The 15,448-nt window shown below is 48.6% G+C and overlaps 1 protein-coding gene and 2 long non-coding RNA genes across 4 annotated transcripts; 2 read left to right on the top strand and 1 right to left on the bottom strand.

Moving 5' to 3' along the window:
* Nucleotides 1–1,313: 1,313 nt before the first annotated feature.
* Nucleotides 1,314–10,605, bottom strand: LOC122216014. Of its 2 annotated transcripts, XR_006200657.1 has the most exons (7): nt 10,484–10,605; nt 7,617–7,709; nt 6,549–6,749; nt 4,776–5,021; nt 3,580–3,795; nt 1,710–2,068; nt 1,314–1,410 (listed from the first exon to the last, which is right to left on the bottom strand). It is a non-coding gene; the product is annotated as an uncharacterized LOC122216014 (long non-coding RNA). The 2 variants fall into 2 exon arrangements; XR_006200656.1 differs by lacking the exon at nt 4,776–5,021.
* A 91-nt stretch (nt 10,606–10,696) lies between these two features.
* On the top strand, nt 10,697–15,163 carry TMEM247 (transmembrane protein 247). The gene is made up of 3 exons (XM_042932188.1): nt 10,697–10,901; nt 11,561–11,899; nt 14,975–15,163. Exons 1-3 carry the CDS (start codon nt 10,785–10,787, stop codon nt 15,161–15,163), a joined length of 645 nt encoding a protein of 214 aa, XP_042788122.1. The 5' UTR covers nt 10,697–10,784.
* Nucleotides 11,907–14,254, top strand: LOC122216015. Its single transcript, XR_006200658.1, has 2 exons — nt 11,907–12,698; nt 13,535–14,254. It is a non-coding gene; the product is annotated as an uncharacterized LOC122216015 (long non-coding RNA).
* Nucleotides 15,164–15,448: the final 285 nt, after the last annotated feature.

The following is a 15,448-nucleotide window of genomic DNA, read 5'->3' on the forward strand; positions in this document are numbered from 1 at the left end:
TGAACCTTGCTCATAAACTTGCAATATTCCCCAAAGTATTGAGGCAGGACCTCAAGACCTTCCATAATTGGATCTCACACCAAGTTCCCACCATGGGCAGACTTGCATGTGTGTACACAGACCACTTCTGATTAAGCCAGAATGACGTGGTCCCTGTTCCTAGGAAGTGTTCCGTGGATTCCTGCCACTGTGCCGCCGTTCCCACCATTTCCCCACCTGGCATACCGTCCCACCAAACGAACACAGGTCAAAATCCCTCTCATCCTTCTGACCCTCCCTCCTCCTTCCATCTTGGTCTTCCTTTCAGGCCCACAGAGAGCCCTGTCCACCTCGAATGAACACCCCATTTGTCATCGGCACCATCTACATGAAAGTGGCATCTGGCCAACTGGCGAGTTAGGGCCTGTGTGTTATGCCCACGTTGCCGAAGCAGGAGCGATGCCTACAGAAGTAAAAGATCTGTCCCCTCAAGTTTGCAAGGCAATGGGTTGTTTGAGCAGAGCTGGTCCCAGTGTCCAGCCCAGCCCTCCGCAACCACTCCTGCAATACCAGAGGCAGAGGAGCCAGGGTGCTGAAAAGAGAAAGAGATGGGGGGAGGAGGGGGGACAGCACTCACGCTCCAAAGACCCTGAGGAGAAGCAATGAGTAACCGTTGGCTCCCCAGTCAGCCAGAAAAAATAGGGCAAGCTTGGCCTGAGGAGGCCTCCAGCACAGCGCCCTCCATGTGAGCAGCCACACCCAGGGCAGAGGAGTGGGCGGCTTCATAGGAACAGCCCTGTTGCCAGGTGGTAGAAATATGAGGGGACAGTGTTTCTGGTTTCCTGGGAGGTAGCACTGAGGCCACTGCCCATCTTTGCGTGTCTCTGTGTTATCACATTGACTTGGGGGAGTTCAACACCGTTTGTTAGACTGGGTAGGAAAACACAGTAGCCAGGCCTCCCAAACAGGGCGCCTTTGTCCACAGCTGACACCCTGGCCCAGAGCCCAGCTCAGATTCAGGGGAGGATTTAGGTCAGAAGGAAAATGGGGGTGGGGGTGGCCGCAGCCTTAAAATCTGTTTTAGCACAAGATTAGGGAGATGTTTCCCTCTTCCCACGGTCACACCCATGTCCCCTGGAGCAGGGGGAAGGGGAGACCTGGACTTACCTTAGTAATTATGCTGAATCTGAGGAGAAAATATTGGTAGGTCTTATTAATTCTGCCAAAAAGCTGTTTGGCAACCTCCCATCGTGCTAGAAAGACCGAGGCCGTTTTGTTAGGCTGTTAACCTCTTTTCAGTCAGTTCGAGCCAGAAAGCCTTTACTTACCTCTCTTAAGGGTGAAGACTTGCAGAGACGTGGCAGGAGAGAAGCTTCCAGTCAACTGGAGAGGTGGCCACAGAGCTGGGAAGGATCTCCAAAGAAATGAGCTCTAAGAGGCAAAAAAAAGATGTTGTCCTGAGTCATTTAGAGTTTGAGGACTGTGTCTGCTTTATGTTAAGTTCATTTTCCACAGTGTTTCAAGAAACTACTGAAAGAGGGTTTATGAGGGGCAGTCCCCTCACAGCCAGCTTCCACATTTTCCCTTTAAAGACGTCTTCAAAAAAAGCTCCTTTTCACAGGGATCAGCCAGAGAACCCACCTCGAAAGCCAGTTCTTATCGCCCATGCGCATTTATAGGGTTGGCAACTAGGTTCAGATCCCCGCATCCTTTACAAAAAGGGGTCACACCTGCGCAGGCCTGGCTCTGGAGCGCTGCAAGGTGTGTTCTGCTGGCCTTGACCGCCATCTTCTGGACAAAGGTGGTACTGCCGCCAGGGAGAGGCCTCTCCTTGGTCACAGCAGCTTCTGGAGCAAACTTGAAAATCAACCAGGGGAGGGCCGTGAAAAAATCACTTTTAACTGCCAAGAAACCAGTAATTGATTTCACGTGCTACAGCAAAGATGCATTGAATGATATACTTCGCTGTTGTTTTTTACCCATGTCCAGTGTGTTTTGCCTTACTCATCGCTCAACAAGCTCATAGTTGATCAATGTGCCAGACGCCATGCTAGGTGATGGGGTGGAGATAAGTTGGATAGTTTCTGTCCTAGAAAAGAAAAAAAAAAACCTAAAGTCTTTTTCTATGAACATAAAATGTCTCTTAAAAAATTAAGTTAAAAAAAAAAAAAAAAAAAGCCTGAGTTTCAGAAGTCCAGAAACATGAGAGCCAATAGTAACATTTCACTGTGATTAGTGTCATGAGGGAGATGTACCACGGGACACAATACTCAAAAGAGAAAAATCTGCTGGGAGCAGAGAGAGGACATGGTCCCATGGGAACAGAGAAGGTGACACTTGGGGGTGGGCAGCAGAAAGGGAGGGCAGAGAAGGCTCAAGCATGTCTTGCTGAGTCCTACCACTGCCTTCACTCCCTATCATGGTAGGCAGCACTGTTAGTAGGACCCTGGTGACCGGGACCCTTGCAGGGTGTCTAGAGAAGGGGAGAGATGGAAAGTTATGGGGTCTGGTTGGAGATGACTTGAGGGGGCTATCAGGCCCCCAGCTCAGCCCGCGGGTGTGGGACAGTGAGCCCTAGGGCCAAGAGGAAGTAAGACACCAGATTGGCTTTGGTCATCAGTTTACCACTTCACAGCCGCGACATGGGCAAATCGCTGAACTTCTGTGAGCCACAGCTGCCTCCCGCACAAATAGGGGTGATGATAATAATCCCTCCAGAGGGGAATTAAATGTGGCAATGCACACATGCGGAGCCCCAGCCCAGGCCTAGCACACACAGCCCTTCATAAATGACTGGCTGTGGTGGGGGCAGGGCATAGTGCCAAGGTCCTAGTGTGGCTCTGTAGAGCTCTGTGCTCACCTGTTCCCAGAGGCACCCTCACACCTGCCAGATATTTATGATGTATTCCTTCCCTCTCCACCCCCAAAGTCCTCCCTGGAACACAGACATCCACAAAGCCAGTGTAGACATTTGGGTTGCCACCAGGAATTCTCTGGATCTGGAACCCCTTCCAAGGGTCTTGTGGGTCAGCTTTTCTGGGTGGCCTTCTGATAATTCTGCAAATGGTCAGAATTAGGAATCTCTGGAAAACGGAGCTGAAAGCCTCCCAGTGAGGACAAGCTGGACCACAAGGGGGCAGTATTGGCCAACCCCTGCTTCACAGAGTTGGTTCCCCACCTCTTGTCGCCAGGGAGGAGGAGGATGGAGGGGGACAAAGATGAGGAGAGTAAAGGTCTTTCCCGGAATAAATTTGTTTTATGTTAACTTATGTGAAACGAAAGAAGAGTATCAGATGAAACATTCAAGGAGGATTTTTGAGGGCAACTTCAACAACGTGAGGGGAGACCTTCCATCGCCTCATTCGGCACACTCCAAAAGGCCAGCTGGGGGCAGTTCTAATAGCAGACGCACCACCACCTGCAAGCCCACCTGTCTTCAAGTGGAAACAAGGATAATGGGCCTGTAGGAAGCAGGGCAGGCCTAAATTGCCCCAGTTTTTACACACAGAGGCTGCATCTTTGGAGTGTTTCAATGACTTACTGAGATTGTGGCTTAGCCAGTGGCACAGCTTGGGCCAGAACCCCAGGACCCCTACTCACCAGTGCAGAACATTTTCCACTGCACTCCACTGGTCCTCTTCTCTGACCCCAAATGGATTCTCGTTGTTATTGAGAGCCACTGTGGCCCAGGCTCCATAGCCCTTTCAGCTCTCCACAGGGTCTCCATAGCCCTTTCAGCTCTGAATGATGAAAATCCAGAATCTTAGCCTTAAGAAGGTTCTCCATTGGAATATTCCTCCCATCAAGAGCTTGAACCTGGTTAGAGCACAAGAGCACCTATATTTTGGTTTCTCTGAGGTCACCACAGGTGGGCTTTGCTTGAACAAGCCCAGTATATGAATGGCCATTGGATTTGCATATGTTGTAGACTGGGGGAAAGGAGCTTTGTGAAATGATGCACAAAATTCCTTGAAATGGCAAAGTTCCTGCACCCATCATCCTACTTCCCAAGCATTTAAAATAGAGTTAAAGGGACAAGGGTTTAATTTACACCCAGCTGTGTGTGAATCCCTCGATTGCCAACTCACCCACATCAAAGTCGAGGGATCAAACAGGAAAAGTGGGTAGGAAGTGAGGCCTCTGGTTCGGCTGGGCGTGTAGAGACAAACAGGAAAAGATAGTTCCTTGACCTTCTGGTCTGCCTGCCTATGTTACGCTCACTAGCCAGAAGGGAGCCACAGCCTGGCCAGGGGCCAGGGGCCACACTAACCCATTCGGTGCCTACCGTGAGTGAAGCAGTATGCCCTGCCCGCACCAAGCCTCTAATCTAGGGGGAGAGCTGAAACAAACACCAGATCATGTTAACACCAAGCAGCCAGAGACACAAAGCACACAGTTTCACAGGTGGCAGTGGCTGGGATGGACCCCAAAGGTTGCAGGGACTTTCATAGTCAGAGATAAAGGAGAGAGCATTTTATAGGCTGACAAAAGTGCCAGCAAAAAGCCTGGAAGGAAGGAAGGCTAGGGTGTTTTTAGGGAACAGAGAGAAGCACCCCTTCTGTCTCCATCCAGATGATGTATTCCACAAAGAAAAGAACTGCATATGATGATCCTTAGTGCTCCCATCAGTAACTAGCACAGGGTCAGGAACCTGGAAGGGGCCAGTTATTGTTTTGGGTGAACTTCTCAAAAGACAGGACATTCCCCCAGGGCATTGGAGTAGCTATGTTGAAAGGGAACTGAATTCCTCGAACTGCACACACTGCAGTGTTACTGCCTCTGGGCTGCAATTCTACCTTTCATTGCCTTGGTCTTGGTACTGAAGCCGGAGTTTATAAACATTCCTCTTGCCCGTGCGCGATGTTATGCTTTGTCAGTAGAGGGCGACGGAGAGACGTCACAGGAAAAGGTGAGTCTTTTCTTGATCCCTCAATGCTGCAATGCTTGCTCGTGGGCACATCCGGTGACACTAACCTCTCGAGAGTCTCAGGGGCACCTAAGCGACAGCTTCACAACAAGCTGAGGTTCTCTCCAGTGACATTCTGGTAAGTTCAACACCGAACCCTAGGTGAGTAGTGAGTGCTGTTGGCCCCCCACTAGGCAGTTTCCTGCTTACCAGCCTTGACCTACTTGACCTTGGCTTTAGTGAACTTTTATACTGTTCAGTGGCACCAGTCACACCCTCTCCAATGAGACCTGAATCTCAGCTTTAGAGAGACACCTCTCCCATTTTATTCCTTCCTATATGTTTAGAGTTCTTTTTAGCTCTAATTCGTCAATCTCCTGTCACTAGGTAATAATTCTTGATAGTCTACCTTCCCTGTTGGAATTACCATGTGGTTTCTGTCTCCTGATTAGGCCCCGATGGATAAAACACTCACACACATATATACAGACTCTTTGGAGGGGCTCCTTGCTCCCTCCTCAGATGGATTCTCCCCCCTCATAAATCCTCTGAGCATCTTGAGTCACCTTCTCCTCTTGAATATCCCTGGTATCAATCAGGCTTCCACCAGGAAGACAGGAACCATCCCAAGTATTTCAAGCAGGAAGGAATTTAATACAGGGACTCTGGTACTTAACAGTCTCCGCCTGTTCCTAACTGTCCCTGTGGGCAGGTGACTTGGCCTCTCTGAAACTCAGTTACCACTTCTATAAGGATAGAGATAAAAATAACACCTAACTCATATGGTACCTCTGAAAACTTATATAAAATAGTCCATGAAAAACTCCCAGGGCCTGGTACATGGTTAGTGCCCAAGAACTATAAGCTATTATTAGTGTTACTATTATAATCCTCTAAATGTTCCAGCACATCTGAGCTGAAGGGTCCCAAAGCCACATCACTGTATCTGAGGCAGCCAAGAAGGGAAGAAGACATTTCAGCAGTAAGAATTCCATCCTCAGTTGAAGTAAAGACTGGGGAGGGAGTCAGAGGGTAAGAGGATGATGTGTAGGCTGGATATGTCCCATTGGCTCCAATCCCTGCCTGTCCTCAACCAGAACGAGTTTTATACCCTAAACTTCCTTCACATACACTGAGCACAGCTCTCTCACCCAGATTCCTTTTAAAATTTTTAATTGAAAATGTAATATATGCATATGATTTTTTTAAACGTCAGAGTACAAAATGCTATGCAGTCAAGAATGTCTCCCTCCCACACCAAACCCCCAGTCCGTCATCTCTCCCACCTCAGAGACAGTCACCATGAGCCAATTTACTATGTGTATTTCCAGGCATATTTTAGGCATATACAAATATAATATGTTTTCATATTTTAATACATACGGGAACACCATTTTTGCTTTTCCACTGAATAATATATCTTGGAGAGCATTCCATATTCGCACTGATGCAGCTCCCTTATTCATTTTTTTCTTTCATCTTATTCTTTTTTAAATGTGCATAGTATTCTTGATATGGATACAGCACTAAGTATTTAACCAGAGCCCTTCTGGTGGAAATTTTATTTCTCCCCGGTCTTTTCCCGTCATAAACAATGTTGTCAAAAGTTATCTACTGTACATAATGACTTCTTTATTTTTATGAGGTAGAAAAATCATCTCACCTCTTAGAGTTGGAGATCCAAAGGCCATCCTTATGGTCTAACATGACCATGTTAGGAGCTGAGAACCTGCATTCCAGACCCATCTCAACTAATCATGTCCTTCACACCCGGGCACCAATTTCTTCACCTCCCTGTGTCACTCAGGTTCCTTGCTTGTCAGGCAATAGTGGTACCTGCATTCAATGGCCTCACAAGGGCATTCTGAGGACCAAATGAGACAAGGTGCATGAAAGCTGGTGACCACTGTGCTAATCCACAAGCCTCTAACCGGGTTATTGGCCAAACCTACAGTTGATATGTTGCTCGAGGACTGTGCCCATAAATCCTCAACATGCTGCCTGGGGCACCCAGTGCTCCCTCTAAAGGAAACGTACCCTCCCACCCCACCCCACCCACACACACACAGCTCCTGCTTACGGACAACCCTAGGCTGCTGTGCACTGTGTGTCCCTGCTCTCCCCAAGCTTCCACTTCACCTCGGGACTGAACCCGGCTGAGGCACACTGACCACAGGCTCCCCAGTGGCTAGAATGAGAAGCGGTGCCCAGACAACCCAACTCATTCTGACTCTTGTCTTTGGAAAAGTCTACTAGGAAGTCATGAGTGACTAAGATAGTTAGGACAAACATAAGACGGAATACACAGTGAGAGGCCGTGCAGTCAGGGCCCTGGAGGGCCACTAGAAGCCACAGTTCCTGAAACGAGTTAGCTGAATACACAGAAGCTATGAGGTAGGAAAGAAGTGGAGAATGCTGGTAAAAAGAGGACACAGAGAAGCAGAACCACCAGAACCAAAGCATTCTAACAGTGACCAGCTCAGCTGCTGAAGCCAACATGACAAGGCCCTGGTGAGGCCCCGTCATCCAAGTCCCTGTTGGGCTCCCGTATGATCCTGTCTCCCTCGCTCCCTCATGTGACTTTACCATACCCTGCCTTTCCCTGGGCACAGCAGAGGAGGAAAGACCCTCTTCGTGCTGCCAGGAGTGTGAAACCAGGCCAAGGCTTGTGAGACCCATATCCCCAGCTTCCTGCAGAGTCCCCTAAAGGACAGGTGTGTGAAGATCTTACCTCGGGGCAGGGGAAATGGGAGTCATAGATTCCATTTTGCTTTAGAATATACTGCTTTGCTGAAATTGATGCAGCTACATGGAGGTCAGCCTCCTGGGAAAAGGTCAGAGTGGAGAGGGGCAGAGAGCAGAAATGGAGAGGAAAATGGATAATAATTAGCAATTGAGATTTTGCTCATGCAGATCCTTCCCTCTTGCCCAAATTCCACCCACCCTTCATGTCACCTCTTCCACTAAGCCCTCCCTAGCCGCTCCAACCATATTAGCATTGGTCTTCTTACTAACATGACTACATTGCCTTAAGGGCCCCAACTCTTCATCTTGCCCTCTAGCCATACCACATATATTTTTTACCATACCTTTCACTGTATGTCTTTCCAGTTCTTCCCACTAAAAAGGCAGAGTACATTTCTCCCACCTTTGACTCCCATCTTTGCAGGTAGTGGGCAAACCACATGGGTTTGGCCATATGACCACCTTATATTATTGGCCAATGCCAATAGCTCAAGATGGAGGTGATGATGTGCCAGTTCCAAGGACCCTTGTGCTTCTTCCACTGCCATGAAAAGAGCATGCACAGGCTAACCCACTGTTCCCAAGAGGAGGATGAGGGACATGTGGAAGGAAGTTGCCTTGGGCAAGCCCCCTGGTTGAGCCCAGCCTAGATCAGCCAATTCTTAGATACCTGAGCTAAACGCATGTTTATTGTTTGATACCACTGAGATTCTATGGTTGTTTGATAGATAGCTAATACAACTACCCATAACACTTATTATGCTTTTTAGTACTTGGTGATTTTTAAAAAATTTATTTGAGAGACAGAGAGAGAGCTGGGGAGGGGAAGAGAGAGAGAGAGAGAGAGAAAGAATCCCAAGCGGGCTCACACTGCTAGCATGGGGCTCGAACTCATGAACTACGAGATCATGACCTGTGCTGAAATCTAGAGTCAGACACTTAACTGACTGAGCCACCCAGGCACCCCAGTACTTGGTGACTTTTAATGACAGTTCATTATTTGGTCACACATAATTGTTTCTTTGGGTAGCTCTCTCCTAGTTAAGATCGCCAGATTTAGCAAATAAAACTGCAGGATCCCCAGTTAAATTTGAAGTTCAGAAAAACAAGGAATGATTTTTTAATATAAGGGTGTCCCATGTAATTTTTAGAACATATTGATACTAAAAACTATCTAAAATTCAAATTTAACTGGGCATCCTCTATTTATCTAGCAATCCTACTTCTAGTGCTTAAGGCAGTATCAACATCTTACACAATAATCTTGACATAGTTCTGGTCACCATTAAAGTGCTGGGAGAGAAGAGCCATGGTTTTCAAACTGTAAGATTTGCAAGATGGCAGAACTTAAGCACTTTCTCCTCTCTAGTGACAAACCCACTATGATCATGGTGATGATGATGACCATTGCCTTAGCCCCTGTAGAGGCAGGTAGCAGGCAAATATACTTTCTTGTCTTCATGTCAGTGCCACAGTGTAGGGAAGTGGCTAAATCTTACCCCCATTTCTAAATGAGTACACCGAGCACCAGACAGATAAAATAACTTTCCCTTGGACAACAGCTAGGGAGAGTAGTAAAGCTAAAACTCAAACACAATCCTTTCTCTTTCCGTAATGCAATTTTGCCTCCAACTACCAAAAATGCTTTTTGTCATTTTCACAAAACTGAAGAGGGCAAAGTACATTCCCCAGTCTCCCAGTTTCTTTGCTGGTCTCCCTCAATCCATTCTATGAATAATGGGAGTTGTACCAGTGTGCTAGGGCTCCCACGACAAAGCGCAAAGCAGCACAGACTGGGTGACCTGAACAACAGAAATGTATTTTCTCACTTCTGGAGGCTGGAAGTCCAAGATCAAGGTGCCAGCAGGGCTGGTTCCTTCCGAAGGCTGTAAGGGAAGGGTCTGTTCCAGCCCCGTAGTGGCTAATTTTGTCTGCACCTGACTGGGCCATGTGATACCCAACTTCTCAGTGTGTGTGAGGGTATTTCTGGAAGAGATTAGCATTTAAATTGGAGGGCTGAGTAAAGCAGAAGGCCCTACCCATTGTGCATGGGCATCATATCATCCTTTGAGGGCCTGAATAGAAAAAAGTGGGAGAAAACTAAATTGGTTCTCTCTGCCTGAATGCTTGAGCTGAGACATCGGTCTTCTCCTGGCCATGGACTGGGACTGGAATTCACACCACCAGCTTTCCTGGAGGTCCCACTGGCAGCCAGCAGATCATGCCACTTCTTCACGTGAGCCAATTCCTTATAATAGATCATATATATGTGTGGCCCCTATTGGTTCTGTTTCTCTGGAGAACACTGACTACTAACACAAGGCCTCTCTTCTGGGCTTGTAGATGGGCTTCTTCTCCCTTATGTTCACACCACCTTCCTTCTGTGCGTGTCTGTGCCCAGATTTCCTCTTCATATAAGGACATCAGTCATACTGGATTAGAACCTACCCTAATGACCTCATGTTAACATAATCACTTCTTTAAAGGCCCTATCTCTAAATAAGGGCACATTCTAAGGAACTGAGGGGTAGGGCTTCAACATATGAATTTGGAGGGGAGACACAATTCAGCCTATAACGGGGTTTGTGGAGCCAACTGTAACTCATCCCAATACAGTCTGCTTTTAAAAGAGGGACCCTAGCGGGAGGTGGGGGGGGGCGGCCTGTGGGGCCCAGTCAGTTAAGCGTCTGACTCTTGATTTCGGCTCAAGTCACGATCTCATGGTTTGTGAGCTCGAGCCCCGCGTTGGGCTCTGTGCTGCGCATGGAGCCTGCTTAGGATTCTCTCTCTCCCTCTCCCCTCCCCTCCTCAATCAATAGCCATACATACATACATACATACACACATACATACATATAAAAGAGGGCCCCAAGGGAAGAGATTTCAAATGATGGAACTTTGGGTTTCAAGTGGTGGAATTCTAGTTTCTAAAGCAGTCCCTAGGGTGGCAAAGACTCATCCTGCAGTTCTTCATACTGGACCTCAAGGGTGTGTCACACCCTCTGCCAAAGGGGCCCTAGCAACTAATAGAATGTGGGTTATTATGAGGGCAGGGGATTGTGATGGTAGCCCAGCTGTGGAATCCAGCGAGACCAAATGTCAACACCTCAAAAGATGTCCTTTGGCCGCAGTTGGCAGCATTGTGGTTTTCTGGATGGCAGCAGAGGACAGGGAATCAGTGGAAGCCCGGGGAGCAGGAGAAAGCGGCCCAGCCTTCCCCAAGGTGGTGCCTGATGACCCCATGTCTGAAGGGAAGTCAAGGCCTTCTTTGGTAAGGGGGGGGTGCCTCATTTCACTGCCCCAGCCTGTCCCTACACAGGGAGGAACACGGGATCGGAGCTAAGTGCTAGGGGATCCCAGAGAGCTGCTAACAAGAGCAGGTGATGTGCACCCCACCCCCACAACTGGCCCCCAGCTGTCACCAGGGACCAGGTAGCCCTTGATGAGATTGTGAAGTCACTGGAAGCTGGCTTTGTTGTCTCCCATCTAGCGCCCCATTCAGGGCCCTTTCCTCCCTCTGTGACTGGGATCTGGCTCCCCCCGTGGCCCTTTTTTGTTGGTCCCCTATGTGGAGGTTCTTCCCTCTGTAGCCCAGAGAGGACCGGGTGTATAACTGGCCTCAGAGTTACATAGAGTGGGGGGTGGGAAAGTTTCACCAGTGATGATTGGAAAGTCATCAGGAAGTCAGACTTCTATCTCAATGCCCCAAGCCTCCCCCTGCAACTCCAGGGTGCCATTCCTTCCCGTCAGTGTGCCCTGTCCTTCCGTGTAACTCCAGGTAAGTGCACCTCTGGTTAGAACTCTAGATCCTTACAGGTCATAGCCCTCTTTCACACGCCCCCCGCCCACTGTGGCCTGGGGCTGTAGATGTGCCGTGGGGGAATGTGGGTGGCCCCAGGCCCCTGAATTGCCCCTTCGCTGCTGCTCCAGGAGGCAGAGTCCCCGAAGCCAGACTCTTCCTACCACTACCTGGAGGAGATGGAAGCTCGCGAGGACGCAGGCTGTCCAGGGCTGCCCAAGTCACTGTGCTCCAAGGCCGGTCCCACCGCCAAGGGCCAGGCGGGTGACGCACCCGAACTCGAAGAGCCGCCTCCGGCCCCGGCCACTCCCGGGACCCCGGGGACCGAGCGCAATGCCGAGATGGAGCTGGAGAAGGTGCGCATGGAGTTTGAGCTGACGCGGCTCAAGTACCTGCATGAGGAGAACGAGCGCCAGCGGCAGCACGAGGAGGTGATGGAGCAGTTGCAGCAGCAGGCCATGCCCCGCCTGGTAGGTGCCGGGAGGGTGGGGGCGCTGGCCAGAGGCTCTCAGGTCCCCCCCCCCTCCACCCCCCGGCCCGAGGGCTGGGGGCTGCCTGCATGGGGAGCCCGCCTGACCTGCTTCACCCCTGCACCCTGCCCCGGGTCCAGAGATGGGTTGCCGGCTGCTTTAGAGCTGCCCTGCTTGGCTGAGATCAACTCTTTAAGGAGAGTTGACCCTGACCCTGGAGGGGGCCCCAGAACCACCTGTCCACCCACCTGTCTGCAGCTTCCCTCCTCAGGGAAAAGTCTTCAACATCTTTTCACCACTCTCTATTCCTCTCTGCCTGTTGTGTAAGAGATGTGAGCCCTCCTGCAGTCTGGCCAGTGGATTTTGATAAAACCATCACCTTCCCCTTATCAGAGCTGCATTGGTTCTGTTCGCTCTTCCTTGTTGCCATCTAAGGCTTAGACGTCTTGTGGCAAGAAATGGGCTGCTCTCCCCTAACCTGTACTAAATGGGGATAAAAAAGCCTATTCTTGATTAAATGGGATGTGAAGGACTTAGCACTGTGTGATTGGGCCACCACAAGTCCTAAATTACACAAGACGCCATTGTTTAAAGCAGGTTGCCCGGGCTTTAAAATCAGACAGGATTGGTTAAAACTCTGTTTCTCCCATGTATGAACTGCGTGGCGTTGGGCGAGTTTCGAATCCTCCTTGAGCCTCGCTCTGTGCACCTGGAAAGCAGTACCTACCTCATAGGGTTGCCGTGAGAATTCAGTGATAGGCTGCATGTGAGGTGCTTTGCAATGAGCCTGGCAGATTAGGTAAGCGCTCAATAAATGTTAGCTATTACCGTTTTTATGCACTCACGCAATTCACTTCTTGACCCAAATGCAACAACTTACATTCATCACTTGGCAATTTTATTGGGATGTAATGTATTAGCCATGCTTCCCAGCTCTGGGTCATCCTCAATTCTGAGAAACTTGCCTTCTGTCTTTATCCAAGTCATCACTGTAATTGTTGAGGAGGGTATGACCTAAAGTAAATACCACTAAAAGATCTCCCTACAGGTTAGCAATGTTCCATTAATCACCACCCTTGCGTCACATTTTATCCAGCTCACATTTCTCTACCTTGTCCAGAAAAACTATCTTGAGACAGACACACCATCAAACGGTTTCCCATAATTAAGTTATTACACTACCTATAGAATTTCCCTAATTGACGGGTCAATTTTTTTTCCCTAAGAAAATGAGATTGGTTTTGCATGATTTGTTTTCAATGAACACATGCTGGCTTTTAACAATTAATCATTTTTTTTCTTGCTCACAAAATGCCTGCTTAATTATACACCGAATGGTTTTGCTAAGCCAAGTCAAGCTGATGGAAGTGGGATCTCCAGAATCCCATCTTTTTTACTCCCTCTTTAAAGAAAAAATAGAACAAACATTTGCTTGTCTCTAAGATTCTGGCACATTCCTGATTTTTGATTTCTCACAGGTAAGTTCCATGTCCAGGCTTGGGGTTTTATTCTCAGTATCCTGGGATAAAATGTGTCCCGAGTTGGACACTGAAACTACTTAAAGCACCTGTGGTTAAGGTACTGTGCCTTTGCTCTATGCCTCCTTCTAACCATATTTGTTTTCCCTTTTTTTAGTTTGAAAAGCTTACTCTTGTGGATGAGCTGAAACCCTGGGTGTATAGTCCTATCTGCTGTCTGTCTTCTGCTCAAAAGATAGACCGTGGAAAGTGTTGTGAAAAGTCTAAAAGGTTTCACAAATGCATGTCTGGTTGTCAATATCATAATTATCACCCATCAGCATTTTAGACTGAAAGCATATGCTGGCTGCTTTGGGGCCGCTGGAAATCCATGGACCCAGAGTCATAGCAGGTCTATAGGTGCCCAGTAGGGCTCATGCAGCCACCCCTCCCTCTAGAACACTGGGTTTCTTCCTCTGCTCTTCAACCTGCCTTGCCATTCACTTTGGAAATGGCATCCCTGGAGTCATTTTCTGCCCCCTCGGGTTTATTTATTTGCCCTCACATTGTATGTGGTTACTCCAACAATGGTGTGTCCGAAACTGCTGTCTTTCATGATCGTTTACAAAAGTATTTCACGTGTTGTGCATTTATTGACAGGTAGAGAGCTGACTTGATTTTTAAGCCCCTCCCCACTCTCTTTTTCTGGATGAATGGGTGGGTAGATGGATTTCATTGTATTGAAAAGTATCTCTGTCTGTTTCTAGCCAGCTTGGGGTATCACAGCTCCTGCCATCTGCCTGCTTACAAAAAAACATGGCATGATTTTAAAAGATATTTTAAAGAATAAACCATGGGTGATGCCTTCTTAACTACAGATCAAAATAGTTATATCAGCTTTTTTGCTGTACTTCGATGTTGATGCTTTCTACAGTTAAAATGGAGGCTTGTTGGATCTCAATTCTATAGATTCCAGAAATGAGCAGCAAGAACACAGGCAGAATCAGCCAGAACTAACTTGAGCTGCTTTCCTCCTCCTCAGTACCGTGAGGGTTTAGCGAGGCTCTATCACCTGTCTCTCACCACCTATCCCCCAGAGAGACCCAACCTTAGACTGATAGACCACAGACTGACCCTGTGAGACATATGCCAGTACAAGAGGTCAGAAACAGTCACTTGCGCCCAAGGGACATCCTCTCATTGTGCCGCTGTCCAGAAAACAAGGCCGAGTGTCAGGGCAAACCATGCAGAGAACATTCCCAAGAACCCAGCATCCAGATCTGGGGATCTCAGAGTCAGAGAGAGACTGCCACCTGTGTGACTCAGCCACAGCACAGAACGCACAGAGAAGGGAAGGTGTCACCTGGAGCCTGGCTCAGGAAGGCTAAAGGCAGATGCAAGAAGTGAAAACCCATGAGTTCCTCCACGTGCCAGTGACCTGACTAGGAATGTTTCAGTTCTCGGTCCACTCTTCCTCTTGCGGTCTTGTGAACGGGGGATGAGGAAGACAACCTGCCCCAGGTCCCATTCCGGAGGGGACAAGAGCAGGACTGACGCACAGACCTGTCTGGCACCTGAGCCCGGTTTGGCCAGCTCCACTCTCTTCTTTCCCCCACAGTTCTCCGGAGGCCTCCAGGACCTCCTGCTCCCCCAGAACCAGTTTGCCATGTTCCTGTACTGCTTCATCTTTATACACATCATCTATGTCACCAAGGAGATGGTCTTCTTCCTCTTCTCCAAGCACTACCTGTTCTGCATCGCGGCCATTCTGCTCTGTTTGATTAAAACTTTATGGTCATACTTCTAGGTGCTTTCGCTCCCTCCATCACTGGGGACCTCCATGGGTAATTAGGACATGAACCAAGTCGGCCTGTGGCCTCCCTGCTTCCTCCTTCCCTCATACGAGCCTCCCTCCAATCACAGCTGGCTGTTAGGAAAGGCTCTGTTGTCAACATTTATATATTAGTGTGAAGAAACGCGTTCAGGCCTCGTTCTAAGCCTGGGTTCTCAGTGTGGTTGAGGATACTTTATGCCCTAAGAGGAGGACTTCAGAAGTTATCAAGCTAGGGAGGTTTCTAGAGGGAGAAGGGGT

This window comes from Panthera leo, chromosome A3, assembly GCF_018350215.1.
Source record: "Panthera leo isolate Ple1 chromosome A3, P.leo_Ple1_pat1.1, whole genome shotgun sequence".
NCBI lineage: Eukaryota > Metazoa > Chordata > Mammalia > Carnivora > Felidae > Panthera > Panthera leo.